Source organism: Rhinolophus sinicus, chromosome 14 (genome assembly GCF_057876585.1).
Source record: "Rhinolophus sinicus isolate RSI-liver-muscle chromosome 14, RSI-T2T, whole genome shotgun sequence".
Taxonomy (NCBI): domain Eukaryota; kingdom Metazoa; phylum Chordata; class Mammalia; order Chiroptera; family Rhinolophidae; genus Rhinolophus; species Rhinolophus sinicus.
The window spans coordinates 142448909-142475546 of record NC_142514.1 but is presented as its reverse complement, the minus strand read 5'-3'; the positions used below and the strand labels follow the sequence as shown (position 1 = coordinate 142475546).

The 26638-nt window shown below is 35.9% G+C and overlaps 3 protein-coding genes across 3 annotated transcripts; all 3 read right to left on the bottom strand.

Annotated features, from left to right (window-relative positions):
* Positions 1-1563: 1563 nt before the first annotated feature.
* LOC109436939 (olfactory receptor 52J3) lies at positions 1564-2499 on the bottom strand. Its single transcript, XM_019715820.3, has one exon. It carries the CDS (start codon positions 2497-2499, stop codon positions 1564-1566), a length of 936 nt encoding a protein of 311 aa, XP_019571379.3.
* Positions 2500-13338: 10839 nt separating this feature from the next.
* Positions 13339-14280, bottom strand: LOC109436943 (olfactory receptor 51G2-like). Its single transcript, XM_019715823.3, has one exon. It carries the CDS (start codon positions 14278-14280, stop codon positions 13339-13341), a length of 942 nt encoding a protein of 313 aa, XP_019571382.3.
* Positions 14281-22129: 7849 nt separating this feature from the next.
* Positions 22130-23077, bottom strand: LOC109436941 (olfactory receptor 51L1). Its single transcript, XM_019715822.3, has one exon. It carries the CDS (start codon positions 23075-23077, stop codon positions 22130-22132), a length of 948 nt encoding a protein of 315 aa, XP_019571381.1.
* Positions 23078-26638: the final 3561 nt, after the last annotated feature.

The following is a 26638-nucleotide window of genomic DNA, read 5'->3' as shown; positions in this document are numbered from 1 at the left end:
AAGTGATCAAAGCCAAAGATCAAGAAAGCAGAAATATGTTTTAATTGGTTATAATCCTGCTACCCAATAATTTTAATTCAAAGTATAAAACCTGGATAAATGATCTAAAAATGTACAAAAAGATAAAAAAGAAAGGATGTGCAGAATATTTTCTAATTAATTAATAATAATATGAATATCTATTAATATATGAATACATAAATAAAACCAATGTTATAAAACAAAACACAAAATATTTATTCTATTTACATTAATAACAAATAATCTAATTAAAATACTGTGATTTCTGGTAAAACTGAAATATTTTGTACTGTGATGTTAGGAAAACACATGATAGAATTTGCCTCTGGAAAAATAGGAGAGAAAATGTGTTGTGACAGTGTTAAAGGTGATTTCAACTTTAATTCTGTATATATTTTATTAAGCATTATCTTTAAATTGGTGTAATGTTTAAAGTTGTTAATTTGTGAGTTGTAGGAATAAAGATGTTTGCTATATTTTTACTTTAGTTTCTTTTTTAAAAAATCTGAAGACGCAAAAATAATATTATATTTTTAAAATGGAAGCCAATGTGACAAGTTTGATGATGCAAAAGGTCATTGCTTGGTCTTTGGGAAATTTTATTATTGAATTAATTGAAAGTCCTACATCTCATAGAAAAAAATTGCTTTTTCTAGCTTGTGCATTAAAGTTAGTGGGAGAGCTAGAGACAGATTTGGGTCTAGGATGAGAGTCCTTGGATTTAGGGATAGAATATTTGAGAATCTAATGTAGATTGAGAATAAAATTGAATAATGTGATAAGCAAAGACCAGAAAACATCACATAGAAGAGAGAAACGCTATATGTAATTTGATTCCAAAACCACTTTATGTTTGTACTATGGGCCTGAATGCAGAGTCAGTCAGTGATGGTATTGTTGGTATTAGTGAGAAATAGTTTTGCATTATATGGTTTTTTTTTTTGGCTGTCATTCCACTGAATCTTATATATTTGGCAGACCATTCCAATTAAAGCTAGAGATTTGCCAATGATTTTTTTTTTTAACCCATGAACTTGGTTTTTATTTTAAAAGCACACAGGATGAAAGCTACATGAGGCCAAACATTTGTGTTAGATGTGTTGATTTATCCCTAGCAATTAAAATAATTTAAGACATACAATAGATACAAAATGAATTTACGTTGAATAAATGCATGAATTAATTACTTAATTAAGTAGGATAAAGGTTTAAAATCTTCAGTGCCACATATCTGTAATTATAAAGAACAAAAAACCCAGATATGTTCTTTCCCCAGAAAAGAGGCAGCCTTATGCTATCAAGGACTCTGCATTAAGACATGCAAACAGAAGCCATACAACTTTCTACCAGGATAGTCCATTAGCCTTTGAATTTGAGATGCAATGATGTTTCCACAATCGTAGAATCCATTAGTCAAAGACAAGAAAAACCAACTTCTATCACAACCTGGCAAAAATAGTTTAGGACCAGGAGATATTCATTACAGCAAGAACACACAAGCCTTCCTTACAAAATCATTAGTAAAAGAATGTGGTAGGACTCTTATTTTTTAGTAAAGACACAGAGCACTCGCTCTCGTATCTGTTTGGTCCTTACACCATAAATGATGGGGTTGAGTGAAGGTGGGATAACCAAATAGAGGTTGGCAATAAGAATGTGAATATAGCGGGGTATGTTGTGTCCAAATCGGTGAGTGAGGAAAGAAAAGACTGACGGAATATAGAAAACACAGAGGACTGCAACATGGGATCCACATGTGCTTAGGGCTTTTAGCCGTGCATCTTGTGATGGCAGGCGGAAGACAGCACGGAGGATGTAAACGTAGGAGATGCCGATAAGGACCAGGTTCATGAGAAAGAGAGAGACTACAAAGAGTCCATAGATAGCATTGATCTGGATGTTTCCACAGGACAACTTTGCAATGCCCATGTGCTCGCAGTAGGAATGAGCTATTATCTGAGCCCGACAAAAGGGTAGGCGGTAGATGAGATATATCATGGGAAGTGTAAGCAGGACCGGTCGAATTACAATGCACGTGCTGATGCCCACCAGTACCCGGGATGTCAAGATGGTCGTGTAGTGGAGTGGAGCACAGATCGCCACATAACGGTCAAAGGCCATGGCCACCAGCACCTCAGCCTCCATGCCAGTGAAGGCATGGATCAAAAACATCTGAGCCACACAAGTTCCAAAGTTAATCTCATGTGCATCAAACCAGAAGATACCCAGCATGCGGGGTATGGAGGTTATAGAAAGGGCCAAATCAATTGTTGAAAGGATGGCCAGAAAGTAGAACATGGGCTCCCGAAGGGTCTGCTCGGCCTTGATGACCAGCAGAATGGTGGCATTGCCCAGTAACGCCACGAGGTAAACAGAGCAGAAAGGCAGGGAGAGCCAGGCATGGACCTCTTCCAGACCTGGGATTCCAATGAGGAAAAACGTGGCTGGGTGAAAAAGGCTCCTGTTGAGGTATATCATGTTGTCACTTGTCAAAGATAAAAGGAGGTGAAGCTGCTCCTCCTATGAGAGGGAAAATTAAAATGGAGGTGGGGGGAACTAGCTAGGAGGTATCAGAGGTGATGGTAGAAGGAGGTGGTACATCAATTGGTAGGTCAGTGTTTCAGCAGAGTTGATGGCATGTTTACTATATGAGTAGGCCTGTACTGATGGACGTTTGTTGAATCAGCCCCATAGCCCTTTAATAGGTCAGGCCAATGTCATATTCAGAGTTTCCATTCTGTCTACTGATTGAGTTCTAATTCCAAACAAGCTTCCAAACATGGAAGACTGTAGCAAGCTCAGTGCAGATCTCTAATAATTAAAGCTTGCTAGTCACTTCGGAATAGACTAGGACGTGATTCAACTCTGGGAAATTCACTCTCCGGTGAGTGACACTGAAATCATCAAGACTGCACTCAGGGCCAAGTCAATACACTACAGAGGCAGTCAAAAATGCCTTTAAGCAATCCATTACAAACATAAATCATAGATCCAAGTGTATAGGTACTCACACAATGAAAACCTAAATTCTTCTGACTCATTATATACCATAGAGATGCATATGTTAAAATTCTGTACCCAAGCATAGTAGCTTCTCACAGACACCTAATCAAATTATGAGACAGTCACAGATTCTTAGACAAGTGCTGGTCCCTTAAGATGTCTGGCCAGGAACAGAAACAGCCACTGTTCATGATTTACACACTGCACAAAGTATCAGTTATGAAAGGAAAAAGGACAGTTGTCTAATGCCATTTGCCCACTTTTGTTCAGAATTTACATTATATCAGGTATTCTCAGAGCACCTGTTAATTTACCAGTGTTAAGTTTACCACTGCTACGGAGCAAACACTTGCTTGGTTATTCCGCCTACCAGTTCAAAACACTGGAGATCGGGGTAGAAAGCCCTGAAAGCCCCTGAAAGATGGTTTTCATACTAGCAAAGCTGTTTTTTGTAGCTCTCTGGAATAGCAGTATCTATTAGTAGAGAAGAGTGCAATTATCTCTATTTGTGCAATTATCTTAAGGGGATGGAAAAAGGTACTTAAATTATGCCTTGAAATTGCTACAGAACAAATCAAGCCATTCAAAATGAGATCAAGAAACTTACCCTAGTGTGTGTGGTGGTACTGCAGTTGTAATTAAAGCATAGAAATCCTTCCTTTCATCCTTGATTTAGCTTCACTTTCTTATCATTTTAATTATCTATTTTTTTCAATAGAAAAACATACCAAGGTTAAAACAACAAAAAAAGAGAAAACTTTTTGCTGAGTTCAGTCAAACAGAAAGAACAGTGCTGCCAGGTGCACTGGCTCTTATTTGTGTTCTATAAAAACATAGACACCCTGGCCAGTTTAAAAACAAAACAAAACAAAGCAAAAAAACCAAAACACTGCCTAGCAAAAAGATGATGCCCAAGGTCAAGGCTATTGTGTCCCTGTTGCTTATTTTGGAGCAACACTGGTAGCCCATTGTCAACAGTAGGTCCCCTGTTCATAACATCATTCCTTCCTATTGCCATAGATTTACTTATTTCATCCAATGCAACTGACAGGATGATATTAAATGCCTTGGATCTTTCTGAGAATTTTTAAAGATAATCATATACATATATCAGACAAGTGCTGGCTCCTTAAGATGTCTGGCCCAGACAGAAACAGCCATTGTTCATGAGTATCAATCATTACACAGAGTATCAATTAAGAAATGAAAATAGACAGTTGTTAATGCCATTTGTCCACTTCTGTTCAGTATTCACATTATGTATACTGGAGGTGCCAAAAAATGTATACATATGACTTGTGTTCATCTTTTGTTGTCGGTATATATTGAGTATTGCAATTTTAATAGTTGTTTCCTTTCTTAAAATGTGAACACACTTTTTTGGCACCTTCTGTATATATTTTATATATGTAATTTTTATATATAGTTTAGCTATATGGTCTAGTTCTCAGACTACTCTGCCCATTTACTCCCATACTTATTCACTAGAAATCGGCAGTTGATTGATCTCTTTTTTCCCAAAACAATCGACACTAACACAAAGCATCAAGCAGCACAGCACTTGTCCTCTTTCTGAGCAGAGTATGGAGGACATGTTTATATGAGGCTTCTAGCACCTAAGGGATTTCTAAGAATACATCCCATTTAATACCAATTTTACACTGAGTTCTGGGATTGAGTCCTCACAGACTGTTCACAAACTTCTAGATTCTGTTCCAGAAACAGAAAAGCTCAAGAAATGTAGAAGCAAACTGATGTGTATGTAAATAAAAATAAAAAGTGGGGCTAAAACTCAGTTATTGACATTTGTGCTTAACACGTTTTGAAAATAGAAACATTATATCTCTGAGTGAATATGCAGCCCAATTCTATAAGTACTGAGGCATTTAGAATAGTGTCCTGCGCATAGTAAGTCATCAAGTATTGTTATTTTAGTAGTAGTAGTAGCAGCAGCAGTATTTCAGGTTTCAGCTCACAAGAATAACTCCATAGATATTATTCAAGGAAAACAGATTCAGGAATCACTATACTAATTCTATCGCCATTTTTCTTCTGAATATTCATGTTATATCTATTAGAATATCTATTAGAATGTGATTTTTTTTGGATTGAAATAATTAGATCCCTTTATTGCACAGTATTAATCTCTTTATTAAGTTTCTTGGAACCTCCCAAAAACAGCATCTGGCTTAAGAAATAAAGCACTTAATACGAAGTATGAGAAGTAATATCTTTCATCTGAAATTGCCAGTCTTCTCCATCATTCTATACAAACATTAAAGCTCTCTTCTGTAAATTTACAATTTTTGTTTCCCTGTACATATACAATGAAATATTCTATTGGGTCCCATCAGATTTTTACCCATAATCAGAATTAATCTTAAAACATACTAAAGGCACATTTCTTCCTCCATGAATGTGAACTTGAACACATCTAACCTTGAGAGCTACTAAATGATATCTTGGATCCATAAAGAAAGCTGACTTTAGGAGGATCAAGATGAGAGAATCTCAAGAGCAAATACTACAACAAACTTGGCCCACAGTGAGAAAATTTAGTTATTCAAACAACTCTTATGTGATATCAGACCAACTATCTTTATTGTTGTAAAAGCCAACGAATTCCCTTTACTGACAGTTTGGATTATTTATTCAGAAACATACAATGTAAACTATCCCAACAGATATAATTCTTTTTTTTCTGGAAGACCTCCCTTTCAGGGGTCTCTGATTCACAGCTCCAATCTGAACTGGTTGTTTTTCATGTGTCTTGCTGGGAATACCTGTACTTCTCTCCTGTTTTGGCTCCAATGTTCCTCATACCCCATATCTTCCCATTTCACAGATAACCCCTAGTTTTCTTGGAACACATCCTTATGTAAATTCCAAAGATATGATGAGTGAGTGGGAGGTGTAATTTCAAAATCTTTTCTATGACTGAAAATTACTTTGTCCTCAACTATGATGACATTTTGGGTTTAATCTTTGCTATCAGTTGAATTGTGTGTCCCTCAAATTCATACATTGAAGTAACCCCCGGTACCTCAGAATGTGACCTTATTTGAAAATAGGGTCATTGCAGATATAATTCTTTAAGTTAAAATTAGGCCACACTGGAGTAGGGTGGGTCCCTAATCCAATCTTACTGGTGTATTTTTTTTTTTTAATGCCATATTACTAGATTTAGTGTGGTGATCGCATCATAAAGATATATAAATGTCGAATCACTATGTTGTACACCTAAAACATATGTAACATATATAATATGTATGTACAAGATAATATAATACAATATTGTATGCCAACCATACTTTAATATTTTTTTTAAATCATAGCATTCTGAAGGCAATGTTTCCGTAAAGATTCAAGATCATGATTAAAAACATTGGTTCCTAATCCCTGGTATAATACAAAGATGTGTTTACTTTCTAAGGACTCCAAATAAAATTCCTACAGGCTACTATGTTGATTGATTTCTTGTGTATCATTTACTAGTTGTTTCTCTTAAAAGATATTCTGGATACTATTACTTCTCACTGATGTCATTCTGTGGTAGTTGGAGTTTTAGCAAACAAGTGCTAGTTTTGTTTTGTTTACATTTATTTCATTTTGTTTTGTTTATTCCTGTCAAATGCCACTTCTCCAACACTTCTAGAAAAAAAAATCTTTTGTTTACTCTAGTCACAGTGATTCTGGTAGTGTCATCAGGATTGGTACATGACCCAGTTTAGCCAATCACACTAACTTTGCATCTGTGGGTATCAAGATCAGTTCTGGTTTAAGGATGTTAAGTAAGGTGCACTTTGTAGTCCTTTCACGAGATCACTAAGTGGAGCTGAGAGTAGAGTTTTTTCTCCATCTTGTGACCACTTTCTTCAATGGGGGTGAGCTTTATTCAAAATACTGATAGCACCCTAGAGAGATGAAGAGATGGGAGCTGGTGATGCTAAGGATCACTTCAAGCATTTTAGAGTTTTACAGGTCCCTATGTTCTTGCAACTTTTACTTCTGATCTGTAAGCCATTATAATATCCTACCCAAAATGTCTTTTCATGGCTTAAAATAATGTCATTTCATTTTACATCACATGTGATGGAATGTCAATCTTCCTAATATAGAAATTTTATTTGCATAATTGTATGTTAATTAATGATAGATAGCAGTGTTTATTTGAAGCAAGTCTAAGTTCAGTCAGGGAACCTTTAGAGAGAGCTTGACTAGATCCCTTATATACATGAGATTTCTCCTTTTTAAAAGGTATTTTGAACACTATTTTTGCTAAGTTTTATTTTCATTTTTGTCCTAAGTAATTAATTAGTAGAAAAAGTGAGTGCTATATTAATAGGTTTTCCAGACATAACTGAACTGACTCTTTTGCTTTTCTAGCAACATTTTATTCACAACTTCAAAATTGGCTAAACTTCAAGATTGGTATGCTTTTAACAAACATAAAATAAACAACTGGTATGTTCCAACCACTTTGATGGGCAGTGACAAAAATAAAAGATAATACCTGCCTTTCAAGTTACTTACATGTTAATGTAGGCTATAGACAACAAAGAAATAACACTCTTGGTCAGGGCTATAATAGTGGTAAATAAAAATGCTAGACAAACTTCAGTGAGGGACAAATAACGCAATATGCATGTCAGTGGGTGGAATTTATAAAATTTATTGCAGAAACTTGAAAAATTGAACGAAATATTTCCTTATCAATTATTTTTGCACTTAATTTTAATTGTCTTGTACATGTCAGGCTTATGTCTCCAAATATACTTCATAATACTGGAGGACAGAGGAATTTTTAGTGGTTTATTAGAGTTGCTGATGAAATCTGCAAATGTTTAGAAGATGCTCATTCTGTGTGTGCTTGTAAGTGTGTACTTAATCTTTCAGCCCACTTCATTGACTGCTGATCTTGCCTGAGTTAATTAGAGTCATGATTGTTTATTTTTAAATGAACATTTAAAAAAATCGGAGTAGAATCAGTGGAACTGTAACAGCTACACACGATGTCAGAAAGGTAGTAGATTGGGGCAAGGGGGTGATCACTTTGTGAGGGGTATACATGTCCAACTGGGGGTTTATTACTGTTTTGTACATCTGAAACTAATAAAAATCAAATATATTAAAATTTTCTGTAATCATAATGAAGATTGTGCTGCTGAAGCTGATGTTGATATATTTATTGAGCTGTTGGATAAGTTAAGTAGAGGAGTAAAAATGAGAGAAGAGGTGGAAAAGACAGTTACAAGTATAACATGACTCCCAGCCTAACTCCCAAGGTACCTAATCTAGAACATGTTGCTTCTTCATTAATTAATTAATTCAAGTTTGATGGACTTACAATATATGCAGCATATCTTTTTATTCAGTCTCTACTACTTCACTGTGATTCTTGGATCCCTAAATTTGTTCAAAAATTGCCAAATAAGCTGGGCATTCCTTAAAGCCTAAAAAAGCCTAAAAAATTGCCAAATAAGCTGGGCATTCCTTAAAGCCTAAAAATGCCCATCACCTTATTTCTCACATGATTCACTAGGATCTGATTTCTAATCTGCTGACTCTTCACAAAGTACACAGTGGGATTCATTAGAGGGGGAACCAAAAGGAAGTTATTAGCTATGAGGGCCATAATAACTGGACAGACATTTTGGCAAAGCTGTGAAGGGCAGCCAAGGTGACCCTAGGCACACAGAAGATGAGCACAGCACAAACGTGGGAGATGCAAGTGTTGAGGACCTCAAGGTGGCCCTTGTTTGAGGCAATGTCCAGAACAGTTTTCAGGATAAGCGTGTAAGACACAGAAAAGCACACCAAATACCATAAAGATGTAAGAGCCACAAACAGTCCATAGATGGTATTGACCCAGTTGTCAGAACAGGCCAGCTTCATGACATGCTGGTGGAGTCAGTAGGAGTGGGATAGAAGGCTTTTCTTACAGAACCTCTGCCCCTTTAGAATAAAGGGGAAAGGCAGGACAAACAAAATACACAATGCAGCAAATATAGGGCTGATTTTAATGACTCTGGCACTGTTCAAAGTGGAGGTATATCTCAGAGGGTTGTAGATTGATGGATGTGATGAAAAGAACTGATGATTCCGTAGCTGAGAATCCATGAATGAAAAACTCTTGGGCAAAACAAACATCAGGGGAAATTCCAGTGACATTGAAGAAGATTCTCAGCACGGTTGGACATGAGGAGATGGACAGTACCGGGTCAGAAAAGCAAGTATGTAGAGGAAATAGTACATAGGCTCATGCAGAACAGCCTCTGATTTTAGAGAAAGAATGGTGGAGTTCTCCAGGATGGCAATGATGTACATAGGACAAATGGGTGTAGAGACTCAAATGTGAGCACGTTCCATCCCTGGGATCCCAATGAGGAAGGAGGTAGAGACTTCCACTTCCGAGGCATTGCATTGCAGGAATGTAAGGAAATGTGTGGATCGAAGAAGAGCTTTCCTGCAACTGCATATAAATTAATTTGTTTAAATGTGTATTTGTTTAGCCATTTATTTAGTCATTTGGTCAATAGAAATCTTGTGATTTCAGTTATCGTACAATAATTTTTAGGACTAAAACAAAACATTTTAAAAATATGGACAGGAGTAATATTGTGACACATACAAGTAAGATACCAAGAGAAACATAAAAATATATTTTTCCCATATATTTACCAATATAAGGATATAAATATTCAAGTGCTTTTCTAGGCTCAGCACACAGAAAGGAAACAAAATTTTTCAGATTCTATTTCCTATAGCATATTTTGATAAGGTAGTGATGCTCTGTGAATGAAAATTATATAAACTGACAGAGGTTCAAATCAAGAACACCTCACTACAAATGCAGTTTCATATATTTAATATTTAGCCTTTAAGAAATTGTATTCTCTTCGAAAATTATGGTAGGACAATTATATATTGGCTTGCAAAAGAACCCTACCTAGCACCATACACAAACAAATTGCTATCCAAAAATATCATATAGAAGAGATAAAAAGTGTTGATGAAGATGTGGTAAAATTGTACTCCTCATATATTGCTGATGAAAATATAAAATTTGTGGCTACTTTGGAAAAGTCTGGCATTTGCTCAAACAACTGAACTATATAATCCAGTAATTCCACTCTGAACTAAATATCCAAGAGAAATGAAAATATATGTCGACATAAAAGTAGGTACAAGAATATATATATCAGCATTATTCATAATAGCTAGAAGGTGGAAACAAACCACATGGTCATCAACCATCCGTGATAAACAAAATGTATAATGTAAATTGTAGTGAACTTGAGGATTTGGGGAGTGATCAAAGAAAAGCTTGACCATAAAATGGCAGCATCACACAATGAGCTTTCTTGGGCAACACTTGTACAGGTTGTATAATAGGAAAAGTTCCACACAACAGGAGACTTCTCAGGGTTAGTCGTCAGGGTCACCACCCCAGAGGGTAAAGGGCAAGGGAACTCCTGGGGTAGAGGGCAATTGGAGAGGGGACATGTATTTCTTAAAAATATCTTTTCATAGCATGAAAGTTAGCCTCTTGGTAGCCTTTTCATAGCATGAAAGAGCCCTGAAAGGCAGCAGTGGTTTGGAGTCTTTTACAGTCCCAAGGTTTGTCTTATTTATAATTAGCAGAAGGCGGGTGCAATTTTGTGAGGTGTGCAATCAGGCAGTCTCTACATATGGTTATAATTATATTTATGTGGGATGTATTTAAAGCTATTGGATGTGTATGAATTTCAATTTGGTGCCAGTGGGCTTGAGCTCAAGGACTTAGCTGCTGTGAAATATATTCTGTGGAAATCATAGCTCAATACACAAGGGCCATCTTTAACCAATTTATATAACACCATAAAATGAAATATGATTCAGCCATAAAAAGGACTGAAGTACTGACAAATACTACACCAGTATGTTAAGTGAAAGAAATCAGACACAAAGTACCACATATTTTATTACTGCATTCATAGGGAAGTCCAAAATAAAGAAATCTGTGGAGCCAAAATTAGATTAGTGGTTCCTTACAACTAGGAGAAGGATATGGGGTGCAGGAGGTGATAGATAGCTAAAGAGTATGAGATTTCTTTTTGAGATTAAAAAAATTGACTGACAGTTACACTTATCTGTTGAACATTGCATTGTATAATTTAAATGGGTGAAGTGTAGCATAATAATCTCAAGATTCTTTTATGTTATTGCAAATGGTACTATTTCATCTTTTCTTTTTTCTTTTTTTTAAATTAAAGTTTATTGGGATGACAATTGTTAGTAAAGTTACATAGATTTCAGGTGTACAATTCTGTAATACATTATCTATATCTCACATTGTGTGCTCACCACCCAGAGTCAGTTCTCTTTCCATCACCATACATTAGAACCCGTTTACCCTCTTCGAGAGACCCCTCCCCCTTACCCTCTGGTAAGCCCTAAACTATTGTCTATGTCTATGAGCTTTTCTTCCTTCATTTGTTTGTCTTATTCTTTTGTTGTTTTCAGTTTTATATACCACATATCTGTGAAATCATATGGTGCTCTACTTTTTCTGTCTGACTTATTTTGCTTAACATTATAATCTCAAGATCCATCCATATTGTCACAGATTGTACTATTTCATCTTTTCTTACCACCAAATAGTATTCCATTGTGTATATATACCACATCTTATGGTGGAATAGTTTTCCATTGTGTGTATATACCACATCTTATGGCAGAATAGTATTCCATTGTGTATATATACTACATCTTCTTTATCCAATCATCTGTCTATCAAAGGACACTTAAGTTGTTCCCATGTTTTGGCCACCATAAATAAAGCTGCAATTAACATTGGAGCACATATATCTTTACAGATAAATGTTTTCAGATTTTTTGGTTAGACACCCAGGAGAGGGATTGCTGGGTCATATGGTAATTCTAGTCTTAATTTTTTGAGAAACCTCCACACTGCCTTCTATAGCAGCTGCACCAGTCTGCATTCCCACCAACAGTGTTTAAGGGTTCCTTTTTCTCCACAGCCTCTCCAACACTTACTATCTGTTTTGTTGGTGATAGCCGTTCTAACTGATGTGAGGTGATAGATATCTCACTGTGGTTTCTATCTTCATTTCTCTGATGATTAGTGATGTTGAACATTTTTTCATGTCTTTTGGCTACTTGTATGTCCTTTTTGGAGTCTATGTAATTTTATGAACAATTGTCACCCCAATAAACTTTAATTTAAAAAAAATAGGTGAAGTATATATAAATTATGTCTGTTAAAAAGATTTTAAAAATAAAGCAGTACTTAGCAAACTAGGACCCTAAAAATACACGTTTTTTTTTTTTTTTAAAATAACAGAAAGGAGAAAGATTTACCATGCTAACACTAATCAAAAGAAAGCTAGAGAAGCTATATTGATTTAAGAAAAGACATACTTTAAAATGAAAAAAATTATCAAAGATAAAGAAGGGCATTGCGTTTTGATAAAGTTATTTCCAAAAAGACATAAGAAATATTGTTATTTTCATACTTAACAACAAAACATCTAAATACCTGGGGTAAAACTGAGAGCATGACAAGGATAAATAAATCAATTCATTATGATATTCAGAGTCTTTAACATCTCTCTTTCAGTAGCCAACAGATCAAAAAGAGTAAAATGGATGAAATCTGGGTCTCAGAAGTGTCTATACGACTCACAATAGAAAGGCCTCTGTAGATTCCTAGACACAGAAGCATGATGGTTTCTGGATCACTTGAAAGGCTACTCAAATCAGTTGAATTATTTTGCCCCAAGTTGTCTGGAAGTATTTTTCCCTCCTGAACAGAAGATTAAAAAACAAAACAAACAAAAAAAAAAACATTGAAAATACTTTAATTTTAAGGTCAATTTTGTGGGAAAATATTGATCTTGACTACAGAGTTTATATTTGACCCAGGGTCATCTTAAAATCTAAATCTTCTTTAGAAATTGTGGACTTTTGCAAGGTATAATAAATAGTTTCACTGGATTGTTGATTTGGTGACTCTTTTAGTTTCACAAACATCTACTGTGATTATTAAAAGGAATGTCAGAGTTCTAAGAATGGCTTAACCTGGGTTTAGTGAACATATTCTTTAGTATGTCAACATGAATATAAAACATAACCTTGCCTTTATTCCCTACACTGAAAAATGGGGTTTCTTGTTATTGAGGTTTGTATCTACTATCTTAAAGCCAAAATATTATCAGTAATATTTAAACTCAAAATTCCTTATTAATATGAAATACTCTCATATATATAAAAGGGAGGGAGAGGAAAGTTGTGTTTTAGAGTCTCTTTCACCTAAACTTTCTGTTGTTTGAATTTCTTGAGGATTCTGTCACGAATCTGCTTGGTCTTGACACTGTAAACGATAGGATTCATGAGGGGTGGAACCAGCAAGTAGACATTGGCCATGAGCACATGGACAATTGGGGAAGCATTCTGCCCATAGCGACGGATCATGGATAGCCCAATCATTGGCGTATAGAAGGTGAACACAGCACAGATGTGGGAGATGCAGGTATTGAGGGCTTTCACTCTTTCTGTCTTGGAGGCTATACTCAACACTGTGCCCAGGATGAGTACATAGGAGAGGAGGAGGAGCACTGAATCAAGTCCCATGGAACAGATGACCACCATGAGGCCATAGATGCTGCTGACCCGACGACTGGATACAGTTGTCTTTATGAGGTCCTGGTGCAGGCAGAAGGTGTAGGAGAGAATATTAACAGGACGATATTGAAGCCTCTTTAGGAGGAAGGAAGCTGGGAAGACCAGAGCCAAGGCCCTTACAGCAATTGCCAACCCAATCCCAGTGATTACACCATTGGTCAGAATGGCTGGATAGCGCAGGGGCTCTCGGATTGCTACAAAGCGGTCAAAGGCCATGGCCAACAGCACAGCTGACTCAATAATTGAGAAAACATGAATGAAGTACATCTGGATCAGACAAGCATTGAAGGAGATCTCCCGGGCGTGAAACCAGAAGACACTGAACATGGTAGGAAAGGTTGTAGTCGATAGGCCCAGGTCAGTAAGTGCCAACATTGACAGAAAGTAGTACATTGGTTGGTGGAGGGAAGGCTCAGTTCGGATGATAAATAGGATAGTAATGTTCCCTGCAACTGAGGTGGCATAGACCAAGAAGATGGGGAGGGAAATCAAACTATATCTGCTTTCAAGGCCTGAGAAGCCTGTCAGAAGGAAGCAAGGGTACAGAGCAGAGCTATTGAAGACAGACATTGTGCTGATGGAGGCACCTTCAGTCTAGGTGGAGAGACAGGAACATAGAACAATTAAGGTAAAAGTTAATATTGCAAAAAGAAGCTCTGATACATGCTGCTCTGGTATTTATTGCTTTCAATCACTCCTCTGCTCATTATATATAATTACCACTTCCATTTATTATTTTGCCAATTAATTATTTCTTAATTGCACATTTATAGAGAACATATTTTTAAAAGGAAATCTGGTAGTGCTAAAATATAGAGAAATATGTAAAACATGCCTTCAAATACACTAGCGAGTAGAGAGAGCTAAAATTAAAACAAAGTGTTAGTTTAATACAAGGTCATGTAAAACACAAAAAGAGGAAACTATGCTGATTCAGAGAGGTCAGGGAAGAATTATTGAAGGTGATTCTTGGATTAGGTTCTTGAATGACAAATATGAGTTAGATGGGAAAGGGCTGTGTTGGACAATCTGTGCTGCTTACCACCCACGTAAATGCAGAAAGGTATTAATATTACGAGTGTAAGTGAATATAACTGAGCAAAGCTATATGATAGGGTGGCTTTTCAGATGTTTATTGAAGCTAAGACTGAATAGAAATGGACCAGAATTTCTGAAGGAAATTATGCTTAAACATAAAGATAAATTTGGACTTAGAAGATACAATATGTCATTTTTTTTAAAAGTAAACTATTTGACCAGATTTATATTATATCAGTGTCAAACTAGAACCAATGTTAAAAAATGGTTTAAATTTTGACAAAAGAAAAAGCAGGAAATCTTTTAGGAGGCCATGTAGTAACAACAACAACAACAAAAAAGCATTACAGTGAAATGTAATTGTATAGGTGGTAAAGTAAAAATAGATGCAAAAGTTTGTAAGGAGAAAAAAGTAAAATATTGGTCAATGATCATATGCTAAGAAAGAGAAAAAGAAACACAAGACAAGTTCAGTTATTTGGCAGAGTTTGGTGTTATTATTTGAAACAAAAATTCAGGAGGACATGCATGAAAAGTTGGTGAAACTAGGGGGTGAGATTAATTCAGTTTGTGAGGATAAATTTGAGGCATGTGTGCTGAGGAGATCGTATATTGAGTTCCACATAGGTTGTCAAAAGGGAAATTACTCCTACACAGAGAATTTGGAAGAATGCCTAATACAACAAGAAGAGAGATGAAAAAATATTAGAATAAAAATGAAAACAAAAACAAAAAAAGAACACATGGCATGTTATAAGAAGAGTATAAGAGCTTTAGTGTTCAGGGATCAGTCACCCCATAGATAGAATGTGCTGTAGGGAACACGAGGCCTAGTTTACTGCAGACTAAGATAAGTCATTATAGTAGGAACCCTAGAGACTTCAATTAGTTAGCAAAATGACAGCCACACAATTCCAGTTACTATGGGCACCAAACATCAATAAAATTTTTTCACTTAGTATATTTCATGTCAAAGAATTTTCAAAATATGGCCCCCAACCTATCTTGTTCTACTAATACAATTACATTTTATAGTTTCCTCTGAAGATTTAAAATAATGAATCCCATAACCTACTACAGGAGTCACAGGAAATTTTCCACTCTGACATAATTTTCCTCCCATTTTAGGAGCAAATACAATGAAGAGAGGAATTGCTTTACATATTCTCATCCTGTGATTTACATACTATATTAATCATAGAATATTAAGCAATACTGGTCTTTATATACCTCCCTCATGTTCTCAGCTTTTTATATCACAAACTTGTCCTAATTGCCTTTAACATCACTGAACAATAACTGTCATTACTTTGGTACTTGCACACAATTATTTTCTTCTTCCTTGATACACTCCCTCAAATCTTTCAATACCTTCAGAGACTCCATCCTGCCCAGGTATACTAGAATTCCCTTTAGATCACCCTCACCTACTTATTCATAGAAAAGTCTTTGATTTAGGGTGTCCATAATCCATCTTCCCTAAATGAGTCTATTAGATATAGACACAAGCACCCTGCTCTCAGTGCCTGCTTCTCTAGAGTCAGAGAAGGACTGATGATGACTGTCATTCACTATTTCTATCATTTTGGACAGATTATTAAACTTCTCTGAGCATAAAAGCTTGGAACTGCATTAACTTATGTAACATTTAAGAGATTCAAGAAAAAGTATCTAAAGTGCCCAGCACAGAATCTGAGACCTAGGAGACACTTTGGGCTTAAGTAAAGTGAAATCTTAATGGAGATGCTGAAGTAGCCACAATCTCAAGCATATCAGCCACGTACGAAAGTTATCTAAAGGCAGGTGTGACATGGGAGTGCCCAAGTTATCACTTGTAAAGATTTTACTCCTCAGGACTTCTCTTGAGAATTAGTTTGCCTTGTTCCTTTTTTGGCTCATAACATTGCCAAGTGGTTATGATATGCAAAAGAGTGAAATAGAGGAGGTACTCAAATCATCATGAATATCATCATCATCTTTGTTTTTAACATTATAATCTTTAGTTAACATCAGATAGCGATGTTTTAATAGAGCAGAGATTTCAGTGCATAAATTCCCATCACATGTAGTGCCTATACCTGAAGGTGAATTTATAATAGCATTCCATCCCTAAGCTCCTTTGAGTAGCCTTTGAGGGTGACAGTCTGGCTTCTTTTAGGGAATGGCAATCTGTATCCCCGACCTATCCCAAAATAGTTATTTCACATGGGCGATGGTCAGTCCTAACTTTTGACTTTCCCTTCTATTTCCTAGATTCTTCAAATAGATACTAATTTCTTACCCTTTCTTCTCACCTCAGAAGCTTTCTTTTAGGCATACCTGAGCCTTCAGGTGTAGACAGCTTGCTACAGAGTGGTCAGCCAGGCCTAGGGACTTCTTATAGGTAGAGGGAGCCACTGAAGATGGGCATAAAAAAACGGTGGCTCCTAAGTCAGATAGTTCTTCAAGAAAGCATAGATTTCCTGAGTGAGGAGGCATTCATCTCCTTTAGCAACTCCAGAGCCAAGATAGAATATTTTTGCATTCAGAGTTCTTGATTCTATCCAGCAAAGTCCTTTATCAGCACTGTACGTCGGTGCTTTAACTACTCTAAACTCAGTGCCCCCTCTTGATTAGTCCATTCCCTCAAGACCATTTTTGTTTTCTTAATGCAGCCTCCAGGGAGGAAAAGTGATGCCACTTCCATTGGAGTTTTTTCTCTTTCTCAGGGAAAGGAGATGACCATGCCAAATTCTCAATCTGGGAGTCCAGATTTGGCAGCAACAGGGAAGTATCCCTGGGATCATCTGATGGAGAAAACTAATGGGGTTAGTCAGTCAGAATAATGCACAAGAAAAAGTCTGTGCTCTGAAAAACCAGAGACAGCAGTTACTAGCTGCTCAAAAATGTTAATTCTTTATACTGACTATGTCAGATTTTCCTAAAATGTACAATAGGCCATTATTCAAATATAATTAATGGCTAAACAAACAGAGTAAGCTAGGTCCCTTATATTTTGGACAAACTTCACATTATAATACTATTGTGTGTGAACATCTATATTGCATGCCAATGCTTCAGAGAAATCCAGCATTGAGAAAAGCTATTAATATAGTATAAGCCAGAATTTTCCAGACATATTTTATCCAGACAGCATTTATTAACATCTGGAATTTGTGTTCAGCAGAACTCCATTTGGAAAGTGGAAGTTGAGGGATCCTCGATTTAGGGCAGTCATTCTCAAAAAGAAGAAAAATTTATTAACAGGATATTTGACAATGTCTGAGGGTATTTTCAGTTGTCACAATTGGGGAATTGTTACCATCTAGTTGTCAGATGCTAGAGAGGCTTCGAAACGTCTTACAATGAGCAGAACAGGCCCTGCAACAGAGAATTATCCAGTCTAAACATCATAGGGCCAAGGTGGAGAAACTCTGTTTTAAGCTAGGGGCTGGGGGCATAAAACTAAACTAAAGTCAAAATCCTGTGTTATGTCTCAGGGTACTATGAAGGCAAAGAGCATAGACTCTAGAACCATGACAGTGAAGAGCATGAACTGTAGATCCAGAGGTCCTTGTCTTTGAATCCCAGTTCTGACACCTACTATGCAACCTAGGGAGCCCTTTTGCCTGTTTTTTTATGTACACAATGAGTTCATTATTATGAACAATGAGTTCATAATAATTTTATCTGTCTCCTATTTTTTTAATGTTCAATGAGTTAATATATGTATAGCACTTAGAACGTATTAAGTACTCAATAACAAATAATCAAAAATTGATTCACTGTCCCTTTGGTACTGATTTGTTGTTAAATTAGTTGTTCCTAATATTCTGTAAGTCTACAAATTCTGTGGCCCTATATTGTATGCCCTGAGCTGAAACCGCTTTCAAAACCCTATCAAGTATTTTCAATGGGTACATCAAATTCCATAGCCATTAAATAATTAAACCATAAGGCTAATTTCTTTGGATCTGATCTCATGAGTATCAAACAGCTTTTAGCCATGATTTGGATGCCATGTACATTTATTTCCATAAAATAAACTCTAATTCCTCAGGAAGTATGCACTCAGTTTCGAAAAGTTGCATTTAACATATTTAATATGTTCACATTCTGAAATATATATTGTATCAAATAAGTTTGGTTTTTGGAATTCTGCTCTCTTGGTATCTTACTAGTTAAGAAATATTAATATGAAGATTTTTTTCTGAAAAGGTAAAGTGATCCAGGGAAGATACGAATAAGAAAACCAGTTGGTAATCTGTCTGATGATATTTTCACACATCTAATTCAGTAAGACTTAGTTTAAATGATTAGTTGCTATATTCATTCTTTCCTCTCAAAGATTAATCTTTAATCCCATATTCCTGTTTTCCAAGATAACACCATTCTCCCAAACCTCATTAAATCTCATTATTTTTCACAGATCCTTACCATATAATACCATAGTCACATTCATTTTCCTTTTAAATGAAATTGTATAGATTTTGTTGACTGAGCTAATGGAGAGCAAGTAGGGCAATGCCCCATTTCAGAGCGAGTTTTCTTTACCAAAGAAAACTGTACAAATGTGTTTAACTGGAAGTGCTGATATATTTGTTTTATATTTTAATATCATCCAGACTTAAAATTTTCTTGTTATTAATTCGTATTATAAGCAGAATTAGGATAATGTGTGTGTGTGTGTGTGTGTGTGTGTGTGTGTGTGTGTAGTGCTGGTGGGGTGATGGTGGGAAATCTGGAAAGCTCTCATTTTCTTAGCATGGTATCTTCACAGAAACACAAATTCATCATTGAGCCTGATTCAAAGAGTTGACACATGGGATGTGTGAAAGTTGACAATGGATACTGGCCTGGTTTAAGATGTGCAAGGTAATGCAAACTGGTTATTAAACCAGTGGGAAAGTATTTGAATTTTCTCTTAATACTGAGCATTTCTTAACTCATCTTATTAGTTGTTGGAGTGTATTTTCTTTTCTGAATCAGTTTGTTTATTGAGATATAATGTAGGCAAAATATTCACTACCACAGAAAATAGGAATGACAACACCTTTCCTCAAGGCGTTTTATTTGGACGAGGTCAAGCCTTCACTAAAATAAACTTGTGGTAATACCTAAAGTCTAGCACCTAAAAAAAAAGATAAAAAAATAAAAAACAGGCAAGTAGAACAGAGAATAATTCATATGTGAGACATTTCGAACATTTTCACATATAGTGGAGATGAATGAGAGAAGAGAATAACACAGAACCGATATTTAAGATCGAATAGCCCAGAAATCTTCATCTGAAATTAGTGTTCTGCAGATTATCAGGAATTTATATCTTTCTTGAAAACCTTATTTTGAAGTTTTGTAGAGGGAAAACCCCAGGCCCAGATAGCATCTTTAATGAATCATTTAAAACATATAACTAAGGAATAACAGAAACCCTACATGCACATTTCTAAAGAATATTTTAAAAGGGATCACTTCTTAATGAATTTTATGAGGCAAGCACAATTTGTATCCCATAACGAGGTAACAACATCACAGCAGCTGAAGCTACAAGTTCTTCATTGGAGTGTGACCTGTGCAGTGCATCTCCATGTTCATTAAAGCCACTTCAGAGTCATTTCTCTTTTAGATAATGTGAGATAGTTTGGGCAAGTCTGAAGTTTCTCCTGGAGATTGGAAAATGTTACTAACATATGTTCTTTCTACACTTCGTTTTTCTTCATGCTAACTCCTTTTCCTGAAATACTTTACATTGCCCAGTGGTGTGCTGGTAAATGCTTAACAAGCAACTCTTGAGGAAAAAAAATTTTAAAGCCCTGGAATTTAGTGTTTACCAATTTCGGTTGTGTAAAAACTCCCATCATGACCAATTTCAAACCGCCAATGTGACATTACAGAACATGTCGTTGGAACGAGATATGCACAACTGGCTTTCATAAGCCAATACAAGCAAGCTTCAGCACACAAATTTCTTTCACACTTTGTTCAGCTGGTAAAAATGAATTTGGCTCACAAGGTGCAATTAAAGTGTCACCTACTCCAATTCCTAATTCCTAAATCCTCAAGTAAAATTGACCACTCTTTAATAACAATATTGTAATATTTCCCTATTTTAGTGATAGCATCTATTAATTTTACTAACCTTTATGCATATGTATCTCACCATTAAACATTAATTTTTTAACATTAAGACCATGCATTCCATTTTGTATGTATCCATTGTACTTAAAGCAATAATAGCTACAACAGGCATTTCATGTTTCTCAGTAGTTTCATTGGATGAGTAAAAGGCAATAGGATTTACACTTACCACTATTTGATGAGTACTCATGACAGTTAGAAAAGACCAACCCTGTAGTGATGTGTTAGTGTAGTAGTCATGACCCCACACTCAAAACATTTGCAATACAGCTGAGCAGAATGTAAATATGTGTGAAATAATAAAATATCACCAATAAGAAAGCACATGTGTAAGTTATCTTAATGAATGAATAAAGAAGAAAACAAGTATTGGGTTATCTACAATAAAGAAACTGAGAGAGACAAAATGATATTAAAGCTCCACACAGACATATAGAAAAAGAGGAGAAAATAATTACTAAAAGATGAGGGTGGTTATTGTGCACAACTCCCAACCCACCCACAGATTAAGACATGAAATCCTGTGCTATAGTACTGAACAGGGAATCTACACATTTACCCAGATGTTTAGACCTGCAATGTCAAGATTTCTTGAGCAGCTCTCAAGGTTCTGGCTCAGTATTTGCTGGTAAGTTGAAAGAACAGATGGATCTATTGTGGCCATGGAAGCAAGAATATCACTGTGTAGTGATGAAGTGAGAATTCAGTCCATAGCCAACAGCCACAGTCATAGTTCAAAGTCTTGCCAGGAACTCAAGTTCCAAACTCCCCAAGAAGTCAGAAATCTTTTCATAAAAAGTTATAACATTTTGACATGAGAAACAAAATATGGACAAATGTATTAGAAAAAGAGAGAGAGACAGATTGATTTCTGGGTTTTGATTTCTGGGTTTTGATCATAAATATGAGAAATGATATAAACATAGTTACATTTCATAAGCAAAGTTATTTCTATTACTGTCATTAATAATAATAATTTAATAATATTAGCAAATTTTACAGTTTTCCAAACAATCTCTTGTACATACTTTGTCAGTTATAAATCTCATAATTATCTTGGGGATAGAAAAGGTTACACTTATCACAATTTGGTTATGAAAAGACTGAATCTCATAGGGTTCATGATTAACTGAGATCACATATCTAGGAACTGAAAGAATTGGAAATTTAAACGGATGATTAATCCCCAAATATTTCATTTCTCATCTACTCAAAAGGCTGCCTCATGATTTTCTAGTGGGAACACTGAAGGATAGCGGGTACTTTAAAGCCTCCTCCTTAGCCCTAACTTGTGAAGAATTCGTAAACGAATCTGTTTTGTCCTGATACTGTAGACAATAGGGTTAAGCACTGGGGGAAAGAGCAGGTAGATATCAGCCATGAGGATGTGGACTATGGGAGACAGATGCTTCCCAAAGCGATGAGCCACTGACACCCCAATAACTGGCACAAAGAAGATGAGCACCACGCAGATGTGGGACACGCATGTATTGAGTGATTTTAGCTGCTCTTCAGAAGATGCAATGCTCAGCACAGCGTTCAGAATCAGGATATAAGAAAGAAGTATGAAGACTGAATCCATGCCCAGCGTGGCGATAACTACACACAGTCCATAAACACTGCTGATCCTGGCATCTGAACAGGACAATTTCAGAATATCCTGGTGCAAACAGAAGGGATGGGAGAGGACATTGCCGTGGCAGTAGTGATAGCGTCTCAGTAGCAAAGGTGTGGGCAGTACAACTCCCATGCTTCTTAACAAGCAGGCCAAGCCAATCTTGCCTGTTGCGCTGTTGGTGAGGATGGTGGTGTAGTGCAGTGGACGACAGATAGCAACAAAACGGTCAAAGGCCATGGCCAGCAGCACTGAGGATTCCAGGAATGTGAATGTATGGATGAAGAAGAGCTGGGTATAGCAAGCTCTTGCCTGAATCTCCCGAGCATTCAACCATAACACAGAAAGTATAGTGGGAAGTATAGACAAGGACATACCTAGGTCATTTAGTGCCAAAATGGAGAGGAAATAATACATGGGCTGGTGAAGTGAAGATTCAGTCCAAATGACAGAGAGAATGGTAATATTACCAATAAATGCTACCAAGAATACAAGGCAGAATAGAATTGAGAGCCAAGAATGAGCATACTCCAGTCCAGGAAAACCCTTCAGAATAAATACAGGCTCCGTAGTATCACTGGTATTCCAGACCACCATGATGACCCTGGTAAACAGTGACGAATAGTTTGTGTTATCCTATTTTTATCTCTTGTGAGCATAAACAGTGCAATCAGAATGCAATACATCTTTCTGCTAGTCACACAGGGGAAGAAAGGTGGTACTTTTATGGTTCTTATGTAAGAAGCATTTCACAGCAGTAAACAGCAGCAAATTTTGGAACAAAAGAGTGTACCACACAAATCTGGTCATCTCTGACAAGAACTTTGATGAATTTACATTGAGGACACTGAAAAACTTACGCAACAATAGAGTAAAGAATGAAATCTTTACTATGTATTATGAAAATGGACATAGAGAAAAGTCAGAGTAAATGTCTAGGGATTGGCATAATTTGCCCGTCAATAATTTTCTTGAATTAATCGTTTATTGTGTCTAGGCTATCTTTTAATTCATGATAACTGAATTGGCCCCAAGGATTCAACATAATTTTTCTTCATATTTATTTCTATTTAATAATTTACAAAGGTCTGACAATTAAGTTCGCAAACTTGTTGCACTTATGTTGCTAACCTTTTTTGATATCAAAGGGATTATTCATTATGAATTTGTACCAAGTGGACAAACAGTTAACCAAGTTTACTATTTGGAAGTGCTGAAAAGGCTGCATGAAAAAGGACCTGAACTTTTTGCCAACAATTCATGGATCTTGCATCACGACAATTCACCAGCTCACACGGCACTGTCTGTGAGGGAGTTTTTAGCCAGTAAACAAATAACTGTATTGGAACACCCTCCCTATTCACCTGATCTGGCCCCCAATGAATTCTTTCTTTACCCAAAGATAAAGGAAATAGTGAAAGGAAGACATTTTAATGACATTCAGGACATCAAGGGTAATACAATGACAGCGCTGATGGTCATTTAAAGAGATCCAAACTTGCTTTTAAGGGTGGACTAGGTGTTGATGTCGGTGCATTGCTTCCCAAAGGGAGTGCTTCGAAGGTGACCATAGTGATATTCAGCAGTGAGGAATGTACCACTTTTTCTAGGATGAGTTTGCAAGCTTAATTGTCTGACTTTCATATAATATTTAAAAATTGAACATAGTTAATATTTTAATAATAAAAAGTAAACATCCCAGTGTATAAAAAGAGGGCATGAAAAAAAGTTTTAAAAGTCCATAATGCAAGCACACTTACTTAATTTTTTGCTGTTTAGTATATCAACTCTTCCTTAACCTAAACTCCTGTTAGTAGGTTAAGGATATATATATATATATATATATATATATATATATATATATATACATAGTTTATTTTCTTAAAATGTGTATACATTTTTTGGCATCCTCTGAAGATATAGATATAGATATAGATATAGATATAGATATAGATATAGATATAGATATAGATATAGATATATAGATATATATAGATATAGATCTATAGATATATATGTACATATATATACATATATATGTATATATATACGTGTATATTCACAATTAAATTATTCACACTCTTCCTGTATGCCTTCCCACAAAATAAAATTAAAACAATATATTTAGCTCAGACATCTGTTATATATTATGTGTCTTAAATTAGTAATACTAGGCACTGTCCTCTTCATTTCTATTTATCATTTATTGCTTTTTTGTCTTTCAAAACGATGATTATAATCTCATTTAAAAATGTTCAATCTAAATATTAAATGTTTTTCCAGTTTTACGACCCATTCATCATCAGTGCCTCTTAGAAACCACAAACTTCTTTTTTTCCTTTTCAAAATACAATTCTAATGTCTGGCTTTACTTTCCATGAGCAGTCTTCATTGTGACTGGCCCTGCTAGTCATGCCCTTGCCAGACCCTGGGTTGATGCATTGGGCATAACTGCTAAGCCTTATGGGATTCTCTGCCCCTTTAGTCTCTGGTTCCTTATTTTACTCCTGCCTAACCACACTGACTGTCCTTCAGAAAACTCTTTCTTCACTTACATTGTCCTCATAGACTGGAGACATGGCTGCTGCAACATCTCAGCATCTCCCTCATCCTTCCTTGTAGACCCTTAGTCTTTGACATCTTCAAAGTCTAACACAGATTTCAGCCCTGGCCTGAAGTGAAGATCTTTCCAAATGCAGCCTCAGATTTATTGTGAGCTCCATCTATTTAGTACTGACCTTTATTTTCTCTATTTTACTTCAAAAAAATTTTGTTTTCAAAAATTTTTCCTCTTGACTGATTCTTATCTCCATTTTATAGTGTGAATACTGAAAGTTCTCTGGCTGAACAATCTGTATCTGAGAACAGAAGACAATACCATGCCATCCTCTCCATATAATAAGAAAGATTTGTCACTTTCTCCCTTTTTCCCAAACTCTAGGCCTTCCTTTCCTCTAGAAGTGAAACACCTCCCTGATACTTTTCTCTAGCCCCAAGCAGTGAATTGAGCTTTCACTGGAGCCCTTGTCTTGGATAAAGCAGTCAGCTACTCATCATGTTCTGCATCTACAAGGCAGAAGCCTTGCTCAACACATCTATTTTTCTTTATTACCTTCAAACAACATTTTTCTCTGTAGTCTTCAGAATTTACTAAAGTCCCTAGCCAATTGTCTTTTTTTCTTCTTCCTCACTCAGAAACTTTTGTTCTGATCCCCATTATAAAGCTTAGCTCATCAATCCAAACATTAACATTGAAATATATAGAACACACACACACACACCACATACACAACACACACACACACATGCACAAAGATTATTCTATGCACACAATATAAAACTCTGTTATTTTACCCCATGCCAGGAAATTGTTCTATGCTTTCTCCTTTAATTCTTCCAACCTTGATATAAATCATATTTTCTTTAATTCTCAGAAAAGTTGCAAGAAATAAAGTGCATCATTCTTCTTTGGAAATATCTTCCTCCCTGCTGTGAGTCCTTTAAGTATAGATTGCAATGTTTAGGAAACTGCAGTTTTAAGCCTGTCCATAGATTTAAAGTTAGGACAGGCAGGAATATCCATATTTACACTTTCTCTTTCTTATCCTTTTCTCTCACTGACCAACTGTTGTGAGTATGTCTTCTACTTTTTCTCAGTCCATTTATTACTGTTCTTTCTCTGTTCATTTTTTTTTCTGTTTCTATGTCATTCACAATGATTCTTTGAAGTTTTTTGTTTATTTTAATATAACTTAATCCTCGTGAGGTGAAAGAGAAATAATAGGGAGTGACTGAGTCTAATGACAAGATTGTTTCAAAGGGCAGAGGCACGTAAAGACTCATATGACACATTGACCTATTCCAAGTAGTTAATGGAGAACCCCAGAGGCTAAGACCATTTTATTGCAGACTTTCTAGCATCTTACCTACAGTAACAATCTTATTACCCCAAAAGCAATCTTCCATTGATTGTCCTATCTAAAATTGTTGAAAAAGATTGGAGTAGAATATTATGATGTTTCATACATTTAAAAGTGTTTACCTCTAAAGAGGATGACACCAATTTTTCCCTCCTGCACAAATTCTTCTTCTAAGAATTTTACTCTTTTTAGCCCTTGTACACTAACACAAACTATGCCAAAATATCCCTACTATTTA

Excerpts from the sequence above, each read along its gene's own strand:
- LOC109436943 (XM_019715823.3), bottom strand. The coding sequence starts at position 14,280 with ATGTCTGTCTTCAATAGCTCTGCTCTGTACCCTTGCTTCCTTCTGACA.
- LOC109436939 (XM_019715820.3), bottom strand. The coding sequence starts at position 2,499 with ATGATATACCTCAACAGGAGCCTTTTTCACCCAGCCACGTTTTTCCTC.
- LOC109436941 (XM_019715822.3), bottom strand. The coding sequence starts at position 23,077 with ATGGTGGTCTGGAATACCAGTGATACTACGGAGCCTGTATTTATTCTG.